At 39.2% G+C, this 16344-nt stretch overlaps 1 protein-coding gene across 2 annotated transcripts in view; it reads right to left on the bottom strand.

The window, feature by feature from the left end:
• The window catches only part of rftn1b (raftlin, lipid raft linker 1b), a 125397-nt gene that overhangs the window by 24732 nt on the left and 84321 nt on the right, over positions 1-16344 (bottom strand). For both annotated transcript variants that reach the window (XM_026185312.2, XM_080308165.1), the window contains one exon: positions 12817-13020. In XM_026185312.2, coding sequence (XP_026041097.2) covers positions 12817-13020 — 204 coding nt within the window. The remainder of the gene's footprint in view (positions 1-12816; positions 13021-16344) is intronic.

Below are 16344 nucleotides of genomic sequence, written 5' to 3'. Positions count from 1 at the left end.
ACTGCAAAGAAACCTTTCTGGAAGGTGTAACACACTACGGACTGATGTCGGTTCTCTGCAAATGCAACAGGGATCATTCAGGTGAGATCGACAGGGTTTCTGTCTCGTTGCTCTACAGGGAGCAGCCTGTCTCTGGTGATAATGCAAACAGACTCTTGGCAGAGGAGAGAAAGAGAGCGAGAACCAGGGAAGTGGAAGAGAAGGAGCTGGTTGCTGGGGGCGTTGAGTCCGTCAGGGGAATGCGCTGGTTGCGTGCACGAATAAACATTATCTTGTGCCTATTGACTGAGAGCTGAGCTGAGCAGCCAGCGGGCCGACTGAGAATAAGTTGTTTACACTTGCAAAAAACCACAGTGCAGCCTCAGTAAAATTGTTCTCCATCCCCTTGTGACTCACACACTCAAGGTCGTGGGGCGAGACATGCAAATACAGCTGCACTAAAAACAGAGAGAGACAGTGTCGGGGCTAAAAGACAAAGAAGCAAATGGCAGGGGAGAGTCAGATAGCTGGAGTGGCAAGGTGACAGCAAGTGAAACGCACCAGCCGATACCAGCATCCAAATGATACAGGAGAGGATCAACAGCAGGCACCTAGTGGGTGTAGACAGTGCTGACACACACAGACTGAAACTTAAAGTGCTGAGTGTTTAGTGTTTGCCTGCACAGGTGTTTGTATGTAGATGCGAGGTCCTCGCCTGCATCAAGTCACTTCGGAAGCTGCTTGTTCCTAATATTCATCGACATGTACACAAACCTGCTCTTGTGGATTGATTTCAGACACACGATGATTAAATCAAGCAAACAGTGGAACAGAAAGCACTCTGGATGTTTTTCCAATAAACTCATGTGCATCACTGCTGCAAACACAAAAAGGAGTTACTATCTAGAAAACAACAGGGTGAGACGTATAAGGTCATAACCTGAAATTAACAGACTCATTAAAGGTTTTGTTTGTTATATTAAAAAAAATGTTCTAACCCTACGTTCCATTTATCATTTGTTTCCATACAATTCAATATGCACACTAAACAGAAGACTAGAAATAGGCCTGAGTTTTGTAGTCTATCACATCTGTTAGACATCAGATTTTATTTCTTTTTGGCAGAAGGCATTCTTTTGTTTCATGTGCAAGCCGTTTCAACCGTTGTGGTTCACTGGGACTCTGAGTGGAGCGGAACCATAGTTGACTCCAACTCTATGTCCCCTTTGGACAAATCCACATGTTTGTCCACGCCAACGTATCCTAACGTCTTCATTTTTCAACTGATGATGGATACACTTTAAAAAGAAGTAAATTAATTAATATTTGTGTATTTTTGTATCAGTCTATCAAGACATAGTTGGTTAAATTAGTAGTTAAACATATTAGTAATATAAAGACAGTTTTCACTGTGGTAGCAGAGCAATGTAACTTGTGTCAATTTTTCAGGTGGAAAATGATAAAAAGTGGAAAACATTTTACATCAGGGTGTTGATGACATTTTATCTGTTTGCTTGCTGCTTCTGATCAGTTAGTGTACAGTGAATTTTCAGAGGCACAAACCAATGATGTGGTTCTGAGAGTCTCTGTAGCCTTGACTGCTTTTTTTTCGCTCCTACATATAGCTATTCCTTATAGAATAGAATAGCCTTTATTGTCATTGTACAGAGTACAACGAAATTGGAGTGCCACTCCCTTGGTGCAAGATTCAATAGTAGATATAAATGTAAAATATAAAAAGTACAATAAAACAATCGCAAGTACTCAAACAATAGTAAGTACGATATATACAGGATAGCAGCATTAATATAATGACAGTATGAATAGCAGCATAATATAATGGCAGTGACGGTATGGTATAGCTAAGCAGGTTCAATTGTTTTTGTGCTTATTTACTACGGTGATAGCTCTGGGAAAGAAGCTATCCCTGAATCTGTTTGTCGTGGTTTTATGTGACCTGTACCGTCGGCCTGACGGTAATAGGTAAAACAGTTGATTGCTGAGGTGAGAGTGGTCCTTGATGATATTGTCAGCTCTGCTGAGGTACCGAGAGTTTGCAGTGACCTCCAGGCTGCAGAGAGCAGCCAGTGATCTTCTGGGCTGTGTTGGTGACCCTCTGCAGTACTTTCCTGTCCGCAGCTGAGCACCCTGCATACCATGTTGTTATGCCGTACGTTATGATGAACAAGTTTAATGCAACTCCTTTAAAAATCTACTCTTCAATGTGTGTGTGATAGTGAATCCTTGTGTGAAGCATGAGCCATCTGAGTGCATTCGTATTTGGTCTCATGCCCAAAGACACTGAAGTGCTCCCAAATGTGTGAATCCGTTTCCTCGCTGGAACTCTGAGATTTTCTGTCAAAACCTACATACAGTTACATGAAACTGTATTGAAATACATGCATGTATCCTGTGCCAACACACCCACAAACACCAATTCTTTTTCTTTTCTGAGTTTCTTTCACAGTTTGATTAAAAAAAGAAACTTATTGGAATTTCATCTTCACTGCCTCTCACTTTCTCTGTCTCTCTCCCTTTTTTCTGCCTCTGTTGACTGCTTTTTTTTCTCGCCCCTACATATAGCTATTCCTAGATGTGGTGTTTCTTAGCTGACTCAATTATAAACTGTAAACAGCTAAAATGTTGCATAATTTATGATCTGTTGACAACAAAGCAACTATTTGGAACAGGTCGAACAAGTGAATCAATAGCTGAGATGTTAATTGAGCTGTAGGAGTTGTCTAAGACATATTGGTGGACATGTTTGTAGTTTACAATGGTGGCTGTAGCTCAGGAGGTAGCGCAGGTCATCTACTAATTAGGCTGGTTGTTCGATCGCTGACTGCTCCACTCCAGCATGCCCAGACGCTGAACTCCAAGCCTCTGATGTGTTCGTGTGAATGTTAGATAGAAAAGCACTTAGGAGTAGAACAGTAGTGCTGGTGTGTATTGTGGAACCAGCCCGTTTACAAACAGCTGAATTGTATCTCTGACTCCAAATGTATTTATTAATACATTTAATCTAGTTGCTATTATTACATTAAAAATTCATATTGTGAATATTTAACCTTTCTCAGCGCTATTAGCCAAACCAGTGAATGTGAGTGAGCCCACTTTACTGCTGGCGAGCTGGAAAGTGACCATGCCCCAGGTCATGTCTGCTGACATGATTTAAACATGCATGCCAGGTGCCACCTCAGAGAGCTGGAGACAAACCGCTGACAGCTTATCCATATTTCAAACAGGACGAGTGGACATTCGCAGCGAGGGACAACTGGAGAAAGGGATTTCAGTGTCTAATGCGTGCGGATTGGATGTGGCTCTTCCCCATAGAGCCAGATGCATGACAGCTGGCAGGTCTGCACCTTTGGGTTACCAGGCAGACTTCAGCTGGTGAGGAGGGAACAGAGGGTGGGCAGCTTAGTGACTGGAATGCCATAGAGTGTCGGATACATGGGTCACAACTACATATGGGTAAGAATACAACAACTTTATTTATACAATAATGTGTATTTTATATGAAATATGAATTTGTGATCGGTAATATCATCCCTTCGTTTCCATCTTTTGCTATGCTAATAAAGCCAAATGGGAGTTATTCAGAGACTCTGTAAATGCTCTTTTGGACCCAGCTAAAGAGAAATTCTGAAAGTGGCCATTTTCTTTTCTGACAGCTGTGGAATGGATTGATTCTCCATCCTTTTGGGAATTACATGCGTGAAAACAGGCAATTATGCAACTGCATTTTTGTGACTAAAGCTGATGTGGGAGACAGCATTTCTCACAGAAACCACCGTAAACATCAGCAACATTTGTGCTTCCTCACTACTGTCAGACTATTTGTTACCTGTGTGCCTGCTGTGATATTGACACATACAAAAGGATAATCCAATCAAGTCATTTTAGACACTTGCAGGTCATGATGAACAAGTTTAATGCAACTCCTTTAAAAATCTACTCTTCAATCAAACCAGTCTGTGTGATAGTGAATCCTTGTGTGAAGCATGAGCCATCTGAGTGCATTCGTATTTGGTCTCATGCCCAAAGACACTGAAGTGCTCCCAAATGTGTGAATCTGAGATTTTCTGTCAAAACCTACATACAGTTAAATGAAACTGTATTGAAATACATGCATGTATCCTGTGCCAACACACCCACAAACACCAGTTCTTTTTCTTTTCTGAGTTTCTTTCACAGTTTGATTAAAAAAAGAAACTTATTGGAATTTCATCTTCACTGCCTCTCACTTTCTCTGTCTCTCTCCCTTTTTTCTGCCTCTGTTGGCTCTGCCCAAATTTAGAAAGCAGTAAAGGTTGACTGTCATGCATATGAATAGCTCAATGTCTCACAACCGGGTGACAAATCCTCATTGTGGCTCTAGAGATAGCTTAAGCTATACAAGTAACAAAAGCAAACTCCTCGTCAACACCATTACTGTCATTTCTTTAGTAAACAAACTCAGCCCCCCCCACCTTGGTTCCAGCTGGGAGGTAGTGCAAATTTGTATGCTGTGTTTATGCATGCGTTTGTGCAGATATAGGCTTATGTGTGTTTCTGTTTGCAGCAAGCTCCCCAGTGTGAATGAATCTTTAATGCACGTCATAAGATTGGAGCTGTATGCAGCTTAGAATCTGTAAATTTAATACAGCTATAATATATCCGACCTTGTGATCAGGCGAGGTCTCCACAAACACTGCTGCCACACCGGCCAGCACTTTCACCAGCTGAGCGATTCATTGATGCACACACATACACATGCGTATGCAAACAATGCCACTTAATGCTTTCTCATCCGGCTTCACCATGGAAACCCTTCTTTAGAAGTAGCATGGGGACACAGTGCGCATCCCTTTGGACCGACCTGACTGTCAAGGTAACATAGCACTTAGAACACAAGGCCTGAAGAAACATGATTTATAAAGTCCGTCTCAACAATCAGTGAAACAGGTTGGTTAACATGCTCAACGTCAAACCTGTACTTTTATAAGTATACACGGGTTTATTGCTCCATGCAAAAAGCAGAAGGTCTTTGAACTACAAAACAGAGAAACCACATTAATGGTACTGATTAATTGTTAAACTTGTCTAAATATGAGAATTTTGAATGCATGAAGATCCGTGAATTGGAACTATACATATAGGTAAACAATTCAGAGATATGAAAGCCTTATTAATGCTATGTGCTAAGATATTTTATCAATATTCTGTGGTTTGAAAATGTATTAAATCATTAATTATCCAACCATACAACCACACAATCAAACTAGTGTATCACAAAATAATCATGAGCTACTTCTACCACAATATGAAAGTGTCATCAATTTAAAAAGACCACAAACATTATAAGAGCGATAGATGATAAAATCATAGATAAAAATCTACATGACAATTCTGTAAGTCACACACGGCGGTCGTCCAACCTTTTTATGACCTCTGCTTGGATGAATGTCAGGTGACTGAGCATATACTGGGAAAAGTAATTTCAAACCTTTTTTTGGGGCAAAGTCAACAACAGTCTACTCTTGTGGTTTCACGTCCCAGTAACTCTTGGAATTTAAGTTACGGATCTCCTTGCTTCAAAATAATCCACAAGGACTCTCTTGTTACTAAGACATGTATCTTGCCCCATTTCACTATATTTTTAGTGCATACACGTGTTCACGTTGATTACATGAAATATACTAAAAGTACCTCAAAGTACCCAACGAGCCAATCAAAAGCCAATGATATTTCCTCACCCATGTATGGGTGACAATGGTCAAAAAGATGAGGGTCATTTTTTTGGCATTACTTGGTCTATATGCATGCTGTCAATACAAAGTAGTTAAAGTGTACTAATAGAAGTACAGAACTGGAACACAATGATAGACAAAAATGAGAAATACTGGGAATTTCTATGATTACTGGTTACTGACCAGTAATCTGACCTGATTACTGGTTTTCCACCAGCGTTTGACAGATGGTTTCATCTGTGCCAGGCTTACTAAATAATCATTTAATATATAATCTGATAAACACTCTAGAAACCTTTGTATAATGTTGACTCCTGGCCAGTCTCATTGTCCATAACTCCTTATTTCACCATAATTTAGTTTTGCTCTTTTGGGAGCTGATGATAAATACTTGTTATGCATGGTTTTCTTGGTATGGGTCATTACTCCAAGCACAGCTGTGTTTTACTGAAAAAATATCAAAATGAAATTCACGTTGTACTTTCAAAAATGTCAACTTGTCATTTATAATCTGCTGTGGATTACACAGCATTACCACTGCTCTGAAGTTTCCAATCAGGCACATTTGTGAGATTTTAAGCTGATGCTCTGAGCATTTTTCCCCCAGGGTAAAAAATGCCACGCTCTTCCTGCCTTCAGGCTATTTGCCTGTAAGCACGGCAGATGCTCTTCAGTTGCCAGAGCTTGACTTTGTAACTTTGTAACAATCCCAATCTCATTTTATTCAGGCTATTTTGTAAGGAGCTGTCTGAGTTATAGATTTTCTGAAAGAAAGGACTTATCTGTCTAACACAAACAGACTTTGGAACTAATTTGGGAATATCCAATTTGAATGATGTATTTTTATATTGTGGTGGCATAAAGACCTCACAAAATATAACTGCACACTGTATGCGAATTATTAGGGACTTGCTCTCCCCACACGCGTAAAGCAGGGGTCAAAAGCTCCCTGTCAATTAATATACACATCACAAGGGGAACAAAAATAACTTAAGTATAATGAACCCGTGGCTGTTTAAAGCCTTTCTTCTGGCAGTGCTTATAAATAAGGGTTCTGTGTCAAATGTTAATGGACATGCATAATCACACAGCTGCTGAAAAAATCCTGGGGGGAAAACTTTGTCATTAGCAGGTCATTTTTCTGTTGGCTGCAAATCAATTCATGTTATGAATAATAACAAACAGGTAGAGAGGATGAAAACAAGGCATCTTGTGAAGAAACTTTCCAGAATGATAGCTGTGGGATTACTCTGTTTTCTTAATTGAATCAATGAATTTACTTCAAATGCAAACACAACTGGCAGCAGCTTTGATTAACAAATGATTTATATTAATATGTAGATTAATTACAGGATCACTTCCTGAATAACAGTAGGTTAGCGTTTGACTTCATGCTAAAACCACAAATTTACTATAACATATTATGAACCTTACTTGGTTGAAACAGATAAAGGCTATAAGCTTTCACTACAACGTCTCTGAAAGCTAACTTGAAAATATTGTAAGAACGTTATGCATGCTAGCTGCTCTTCATGCAGTTGTGCCAACTGCATGCTAACATCAGTATGGTAATGTGCTCAGTGTCACTATTCTAAAGCCCCGTCAACAAGTGAGACCCATTGCACATGTGCACATCACTTTGTAGCTGAAAGCTGGTTACTAGATATGGCAGGTTCTGGCTGCATGGATAACTCGCTATGTATTTAGCAATATTCTTCATTTCTATTAGTCCTTTCAATCGCACGCCTTAAAGTTGAGGTGAGTTTAACCCAGTGCCTGCCAGCTTAATGTCACTAACGGTCACTTATGTCACTGCTGATATTTTAAGGTCTCTGGCAGTTACAGCACTACTAGCTTCAGTTCTGTGTGAACAAACTATAGCTGAGTAGTTTTCAGTATTTATAAAATTACCAAGTGAAGTTAAAAAATGTCACAAGTCTAGCTTATATGTTGCCTTAATAGTGCTAAAAAACAGGTAAAAACATCCACCGATCCAGGTGAGACATTACTATAAAAATAAGATTTCAACATCAAGGAAAACACAGGGCATAAACAAATCATCAGGATTCTAACTATAAACTCTATATACAATATTCCCACAACTAGCTCGACACTGCCACTGGACATTTTTTAAGCCTAAAGCAGAGCTAGGGAGTTGTCAGCTACTACTAGCTCTTCTTAGCTTGGTTACTCTGATATGTGATGTGAATTTAGAGTTAAAAAAAATACTGACTTAAAATAAAATGTGTGTACAAGAAAAACTCATCAACTGCTTTGAGTATATTTCAGAATAAATGAACCTTGAACAAGTTATGAAAACATCCACTTGTCACTCAAATGATCTCCCTCCATATATATAATTTATATATCCAGGTAGAAGTCTCATTGAGACTGAAAATCGCTTTTTCAAGAGCGACCTGACCAAGAGGGCTGCAGTTTTACTTATGCATGGCCTCCTCCACCACCTGTGCAGCAACCAATGCCTGACTTTGTGCACCTTGCGCTTCATTTCTGCTGTAAAGGTGAGTATATTAACATGTGAGTCTATTGGGGATCCCTTGCAATAGATGCAGCCTCAAATGACCATTAGAGACCCATGTGGGAACAGCTCTTAATGAGACTCAGTGTCTCATTTACAAGAGAGATCAACTGTACAAATAAAGGTTAAGTAAAAAAAAGAAAAATGAAATAAAAAACTTGATTCCATATTTCAACCCTGGATGTCGTTCCCTGATTCAGTGAGACATTTTATAATGAAGCTAATACAAACTAAGCCAGCTCAGTATTATTAAAGTAATAAAAGATGTAGAATTCAAAGCGGCACAACAAAATTAAAGTGAAAAAAAAAAAACAGGGCAAAAGGTCAGTCTTAAAAAAATAGAATAATTATACTCATTAGACACACATGACAACCTAGCCGCTCTGTCTCGAGGCTGTAAATAAGGCTGTCACTGTCACTATATCCTCCCATCCAACCACATATCTGTCAGTCCGTCTCCTTTATTGTATTGCTGTCAAACATTTACACGTTGTTAATGAGGTTGAGATGGTCCCCTGCAACACGTAGACTGTCTCGTTCTGAATTCAGAAACTCTTTTCAAAGAAGTTGCTAAATATGGAGACGGCAGGAATGGATACCAATTCTAAAGCCCTAAGCTGCACGGCTGTTTGATGTAATTAGCTGCTAACAACAAACGGGTGCTGCTTTGATGTCATACTGCCAGCTGCTCTCAAGAGACCAAAATCCAAAAAGTACAGCATTCACCTCTATAAAGTTGTCTGTTTTCCAAAGTGGTTGAGCATAAGCTGTGAGGCAGTGAAGGTAGAGCGCGCAGCTGATATGCTTTCTATCCTAACGAGTAAATTCACTGTTCAAGAGATGCATATCTTAGCAGCACGAGAAAAACGCAAAATATGTTAGAGGACCCTAACAGGCAGAAAACATTGAATCATAATAATACACTTCATTACTCCATTCTCAGGACATAAAATATGCAAGGAGGCACTAATTTGTTATCAGGTTAATTATCTGTGTTTCAGAGTTACTGAGGCGTTCACTTTCCCAGATTAATGAATTATGACTCTTATTTACTCTGGCTGGCTTTTTTCTCCAGTGTCAGAGTAAAGCACAGAGCCGCTGGGGTCTGATGGAAGAGGAAAACCCAAACAGGAAATAGTTTAGAAGAGGATACCAGCTTCGTGACTTACATCTTCCAAATGTATGAAGATTATGTCAGAGATATCACACTGATGGAACTGCAGTGATGCAGTGTCTTAATTTACTTCAAGGCCTCTAGCATTTCACAGTGCTGACCAGCAGCTAATGTTAGCCATACGATGTATCTCATCTTCATTCATGTGTAGAAAAAGTATTTCAAAGAGTTCAATGTGTGCTACAATGTGATGCAGAGTTTAAACGTTGAGATTTTTTCTAATATTATGATAGAACGAGGAAAATAAGCATAATTTCAGCTAGTTTTCTGATTTAGTCTTTGGGCGAAGGATCTGTTACCAAAACTCTGGTCACTTAAAAACAGATTCTACAAAATCATGTAGAATGCTTACAATGCCAATGTTAAACACGTATAATCAAGCTCAACATCCTAGTGTGTTTGCTAGTGTTTCACCCAGCTACCGTTTCCCTGTGTTTTATAGATAATCTCAACTGTAATTAATTTAACTCATTATTCAAGTCAATTTTTCTGCAAAAACTCTTGCCAACTACTTGTTGAGTAGTAGTTATGGGCTATGGAGAACAGCTGCTAGCATCTGCAGCAGTCTGCTAGCAACCAAAGCAACCTAGGGCAAACCAACCATGTGGGGGGCTTTTAGAGCAACACCCTCTTTTCAACCAATTTCACATAGCAACCAGCCAGCAACCTCCAGCAACCACTTGAGGAATGGTTGGGGAATGCACAGTTTTCCCTACTGGTTATCTTACTGGTTGCCTTAAGATATAATTTCTAATGTGATTAAGAGCACAACTTTTTTTTCTGATAATCCAAATTGTTTGCGTCATAAGTCAATAGTTCTTTGTATTGTCGTACCATTCACTCATATACTTTTCACAATACAGTATATCATTGTGCAGTACACTGAGCTAACTTGGTGGAAGGTGACTGGAATAATAAGACTGGCAAAGACAGTTGTGTTGCTTGTGTCATAGAGAGGACAGAAAAATGGCATAAAATAGGTAAAAGCTGTGCAAAAAGACTTCAGAATTGTCTGAACTCATTATGAGTATAGCCAGTGATCTTTTATCAAACGTTTATAAAAAATAATAATAATCCTTAATTGGGGTCAGAATTTCAAACACAATAGTGATTTCTTCTGCAGTTGTCACATAGCGTCTATGTGAAGTTTCCATCCTACAGGATTGCACCACTTCTTGACACAGAAGGAGAAAAAGTACAAGAGCAATTTACTAGTGTTAATCAAATATAATTTCATTGCTTTCTGGAAGAAAATAAATGTTAGCTAATGCATAATTAATGCCATACAGGGCAAGGTGCATCATTACCTGTCACAGTCTTTTCATTTTATAGAGGTTGAAGTGAACTGAGCTTCTGCCTGACATTCACATTTTTACTGGCAATACAGTGAAAGGAAAAGGGGTAATTTGGGAAACTTTTTTATATTTAATAACTGTAATAGCTTTGAGCATGCCAGTGGAAGAATTATTCTGCTGAAGCCAAGAAGCCAAGCAACGATAAAGACTCTTTTGATATTTAAGGGAATATGAATGCATTATTCAAGTGTTTTTACATTTCAAACCTATCATTCTGCTTGTGTGTATGTGGCGTTTACCAGAGGTGTGGACTCGAGTCACATGACTTGGACTCGAGTCAGACTCGAGTCATTAATTTTATGACTTTAGACTTGACTTGAAAAAATGTTCTAAGACTTGTGACTTGACTTGGACTTTTACACCAATGACTTGGGACTTGAATTGGACTTGAACCGGTTTACTTGAAAAGACTTGATATTTTACCCCAAATATAAAATTTAACATGCATATTATATAGAGATTGAAAATGTGACGTCATTCACGGGTAGAACCGCAAAGGATTCTGGGAACTCGTGGCAAGCGGTACTAGCGCACGCAGGCTTTCAATTAAAATCAGTTATACAGCGATAAAAAGAAACACAAAAATGTCAAGAAGCTGTTGTATTATTAACTGCAATAGCCGGTCGCATGACAGCCACGGGAAGCCGACGGGTAAAGAGATCGGTTGTTATCGGATTACGTCGTTGAAGAGAAATTGTTCAAGCCATGTTTCCGAAGTAACAAAGACGCGACTGGATTGCAGCCATTCAAAGATCAAATATAACGTCCCAGAACACTCCAGCTCACAGGTTAGTCTGCTCCAAGCATTTACACGAAGGTCAGTGTTTTTTAGTAGTTAATACGTCATTTTCATAACATAATTAGTGATATAGGTTACAAGCAAGTCTGGTGCTGAACAGATATGGTCGCGCTATGCTCCTTTGTTTATTGTGCATAAATAGTGAATTGTCCTGACTCAATATTGCGTTTCGCTTCTGTTATTATGGTACATTGACAAAAACATATACTTTTATTCACAGGATAAAACAGTTGTTTTGTATCACTAATTGCCCAGTACGATTACAGCATACAGTATTATTGTCACTGCTACATTTCTGTGATGCTACCAGAAATTTTTTCCACTACTAATTAATTACCGTTGAGCTCAAAGGTCCTATTAATAAACGGTTAACGAATGTGTATTTATGACGACAATTTGTGAGACTGGTAAACTTATGATACGTACGATGGTCTTTCGTTCTACACGGTGCATTTCAAGGTCCTGCACCCATCCGTCGGTAAACTGTACCTGGGCTTGTTGCAGTGACCTGAAGTTACTAAACTTCATGAGTGTATGCACTCACTCCAAGAACCGTATAATTATAAATATGCATATAAATATGCTAAGATGAGATAGCTGACTTCATCTAACTAGCAAATGTTGTACAGGCTACGTTGGTGATACAGTTTTTTTTAATGTGTATGATATTTTTGTCATGCGATTTTAAAGCTGGTCCTACAACCGCATCCAAGAATAACATGCAGCTTATCTCAGAACTGTCGGTGAAAATTATTCTTGGAGCTAGGTTTAATTGAGCTGCATTTTAAAGAGGTGCAATTTCACAATTTGTGTATATTTTCTAAGTTCACTATTTTGTCATGTGTTGAGAAAAACACAGATTTAAAAATTACATGGTCTAATATTTACATTTAGCATATAACTGCAACATGCTTTTTTCGTTTTTTTTTTTTAAAGACTCGAAAGGACTTGAAATTCAAAGTTTCAGACTTGTGACTTGACTCGGACTTTTACACCAGTGACTTGAGACTCGACTCTGACTTGCCTGACATTACTTGAGACTTGACTTGAGACTTGAGGATAAAGACTTGAGACTTACTTGAGACTTGCAAAACAATGACTTGGTCCCACCTCTGGCGTTTACCCAAAATCACAGTGTGTGGAACAAAAATAAAACCCACACTGAATATTTTCTCCAAAAATAATTTTTCTTAGAAAGCATGTATATGCTGCAGGAACAGCGAGTCAAGCCTGCTTACCATTCATGTTGCCCAGGTGGAAATATCCATCGACCAGCGAGGCTCCGTTGTTGAAGTGCTGGGTCATGTGATCCAACCAGTTGGCCTCCACCCCTTTGACCCCTTCGTCACAATTTTGAACTCGCAGAGGCACCTTGACAGTGTAGTACTTCACCTGGCCCTCTCGGACCGGTGGGTGGTTGTACAGCGCCAGCAGATCGACCCCTGTTTAGGCAAGACATAAAACAAAACCAGTCACAGTTTTATTGGTTTTAACTCACAAAGGTTTATGACAATACAGATGTAGCCTTTATGGAAGCCCCAGAATTTACTGTATTATTACTGAATCAATGCTGTACATTGGCTGCAATCCAAAATGTAGTTTGGCACTGTCTGTAGGAGGACTTTCCTTCTCTTCAGCTGCCAGAAGTTATACGAAATATCTGCGTAAATGGCTGCCTGAGAAACAGCCCTGTTTTGTTGCTGTAAAGCAAAGGACTGTCTGCTGTATTCAGCTATAAAAGGATGTAGAAATGAAGCATTTCTTCTCAATCTTTAATGACTACTTTGGAAAATTTCTATTTCCTGAGACTTTTCAAAACAAAAAAAAAATAGTTAAAATAAATTGGAAGTACATTTATTTCCTATGAGAACAACTATCAAGGAAACTCTGCCAATGCGTGGACAGTCAACAAGCTTCTTGGCCAAGAAAAGCTGGCTCCAGTGTTCATGGTCACCAGCCATCAAAGGCAAATAACAATTTGTGTGCTTTCATGTTTTTCAGCAAGTTTATTTTCATTTCCTGGGGAAAAAATGTGAGACTGAAAAGATGAAACTTCTCCACATGAAGCTGTCTATTACTAAATAAACAATACAGTAGAGGGGAGGGTTTGCGTTGGTCTTTAAAAAGATAAAATACAAAAGCTGAGCTCAAAAAAACGAGCCAGCACTGATGTGTCACATTGAATCAAAAAGACTTTTCAATAAACATCACCCTGAATTGTCAACAATTAAAATTTTAAGGCCTTTTTTTGGTGCTACTTTTGTTTCAACAAGCCAAGATTATGACCGTAAGCAACAACAAAACTGGAGTGCACATAAAAGTTAAAGTTAAAGTTACATTCATTTTGTGGTGGTCAAGAAGATTTTAAGAATCTGATACATAACTTGTGTGAAAATAGTATTTTTCAGGAAAATGTGCATGTTTCTTTCTGCATTGTTTTGTGTTAGATTTGTGTTGTCCTGCGACCCGGTGTGTAGAATAAATCTGTATGCAAAACACTGTGGTATAAAATGTAAACATTACCATATCTGACAGGTGCGAAATAGACGAGAAATGAGAAAGTAATACAAGCAGAGATTTATGATGCCCCAAGCTGGACTCACAAATACGCTGGAAATCTTTTCCAAGGATGCTGCTTCCCCAAAAACAAACGTGAGTTGAATCAAAAGCATTTTAAAGCTACAATTTATCCTCCTCTTCTTTTTAATGTTTTCCAAAAGTGATGTAACTCTGCTGATGCAGAACTTAAAAGGGAGCGTTTCATTGTAACCAAGTTAATTCATAGTATAACCTTGAATAATGCATTAAAAGCGCTGCAGCTAGCTGTTGTTTACATCAAGCAGAAATATGCATAATGCAGTGGGCCTCTGGAGAGAGAAACAGGCTTGGAAATTTGCCCACAGTACGTATGTCACTGCTCCTTGCTCATATCATACTAAATCAAAGTGTAAAGAGCCTTATTTGTTGTGATGTGCGTGAGTGAAATATTTGCTCTGCTTAGCTTTGAAAAAAAACACAGAACATGAGATGTGAGCGGGGGTTCGAATCGGGCCGAAAGCATTTCAAATCTAGCCTGGTAACATTTTCCCCTTTCTTTCCAATGCAAATATCACGCTGTCATTCCCCAAGTGAACCAGATGGATGAGCAGAATGTGCGGCAGTGCCACCCACCCAGCCACACACGCACTTGGGGTGGGATGATGGCGGTAGGGGGGAGTCATGGCTCAGTTGCTTTGGTTCTTCTGTCTGTCCATCCGTCCGACAGACACCCAGGAAGAATGAATAATTTATAACCATTTCTTGTCTGGCTCCTCTGACTGATCTGACAGCTGGCCACCAAATTCTCTAAATCTTGTCATTTGTCACTCCTGAGAAAAGTCAAATCAGCAGCAGTGCACTCACACACCCTCCCCTCATGTTACCCGTGCTACAACGAGGACAATATGGCAAAGAAATCTTGGACAACATGTGACCACAAAGTGACTTCCCATTCAGCACACCTCTGATTTGCCAAAACAACACAATTTCTTAGTGTGAATGGTTTTGTGGAGGGCTGCATGGGATTAACTGCTTTACAGTTTATGTGCACGAGCCTGAGATGGTGCATCACTGTAGTTTGACCCATCAATTCTTTCTGTATCTCTGTGAGCTTCAGGCAGGCCATGAAGATTTGAAAAATTGAATGAATGAAAAATTCTGTCATATAACTTAGTGATTTAAAATCGCTTTGGGTTACTGCTCTAAATTTTTGTAACCGCAGCATAATTCGATAACTAACATTAAAACCATATTCAACACAGATTACTTCATTTCTGTTGATGGCAGTGTTGTAGAAAGTAGTTACATGTGTCATTTATAACAGCTTGACATAATATAAGAGCCAGTCTGTCTGTCTCACAGTATTAGTCATTTTCTGTGTAATAACTGTTTTTTTTTAAATGCATTATAGTTTATTACTGTCTAAGTATGCTACAATTATGGCTTCAAGGCTACCATAATTCAGGCAGAACGGTAGGGACCTCATTTTCTGAGCCTCTAAGAGTCTTTTTAAGCAGTGCTCTATTCAGTGGAAATACACAAAAACCACACAGAATTAAGAGCCTTGCCTATTTAGCAGGACACGGCAGGGAATAATGTACCAGAATATAACATAAGAACACTGACTTCAGATGTCCATCATGGTGGATGACAGTAGCTCAAACTGGAATCCAGGCTTTCATCTGGGATTCTTGAGTTTTTCAGAAACAATTATGTGGAGACACGTGGCAGTTACACCCATGACAAAGCATTCGAAGCATCATTGTTGCATGAGGCTTTTACTTTTAGTTATAGTTAGTTATATTGCTACAGTGCATCTTAAAGATTGTGAATATGGCTGATTTTTGGACCAGCCGGATTGCACTAGGCAAATTTTATTTTAAATGCCAGTCAGAAACGTATAATTTCTGACTGGAAAACCAAGGAGTTGGTGGTGGATTTCCAGAGACGCATACCCACACTGTTCTCAATGTCAGCGTGGTGAACATCCAGGGAGTGGACATTGAGATAGTGGACTCAACACTGATGCTCTTTACAGGAAGGGTCAGAGCAGACTCTACCTGCTGAGGCGGCAGAGGTCATTTGGAGTCCAGGGAGCGCTTTTAAAGACCTTCTATGACTCTGTGGTGGCATCTGTCATTTTTTACAGTGTTGTTTGTTGGAGCAGCAGTTTATCGGCAGCTGAGAGGAAGAGGTTGGATAAACTCATCAGGAAGGCCAGCTCTGTT

Source organism: Astatotilapia calliptera, chromosome 11, assembly GCF_964374335.1.
Source record: "Astatotilapia calliptera chromosome 11, fAstCal68.1, whole genome shotgun sequence".
In the NCBI taxonomy this organism is placed as follows: domain Eukaryota; kingdom Metazoa; phylum Chordata; class Actinopteri; order Cichliformes; family Cichlidae; genus Astatotilapia; species Astatotilapia calliptera.
The sequence above is the reverse complement of the archived record's forward strand: the minus strand, read 5'-3'. Positions and strand labels throughout refer to the sequence as shown.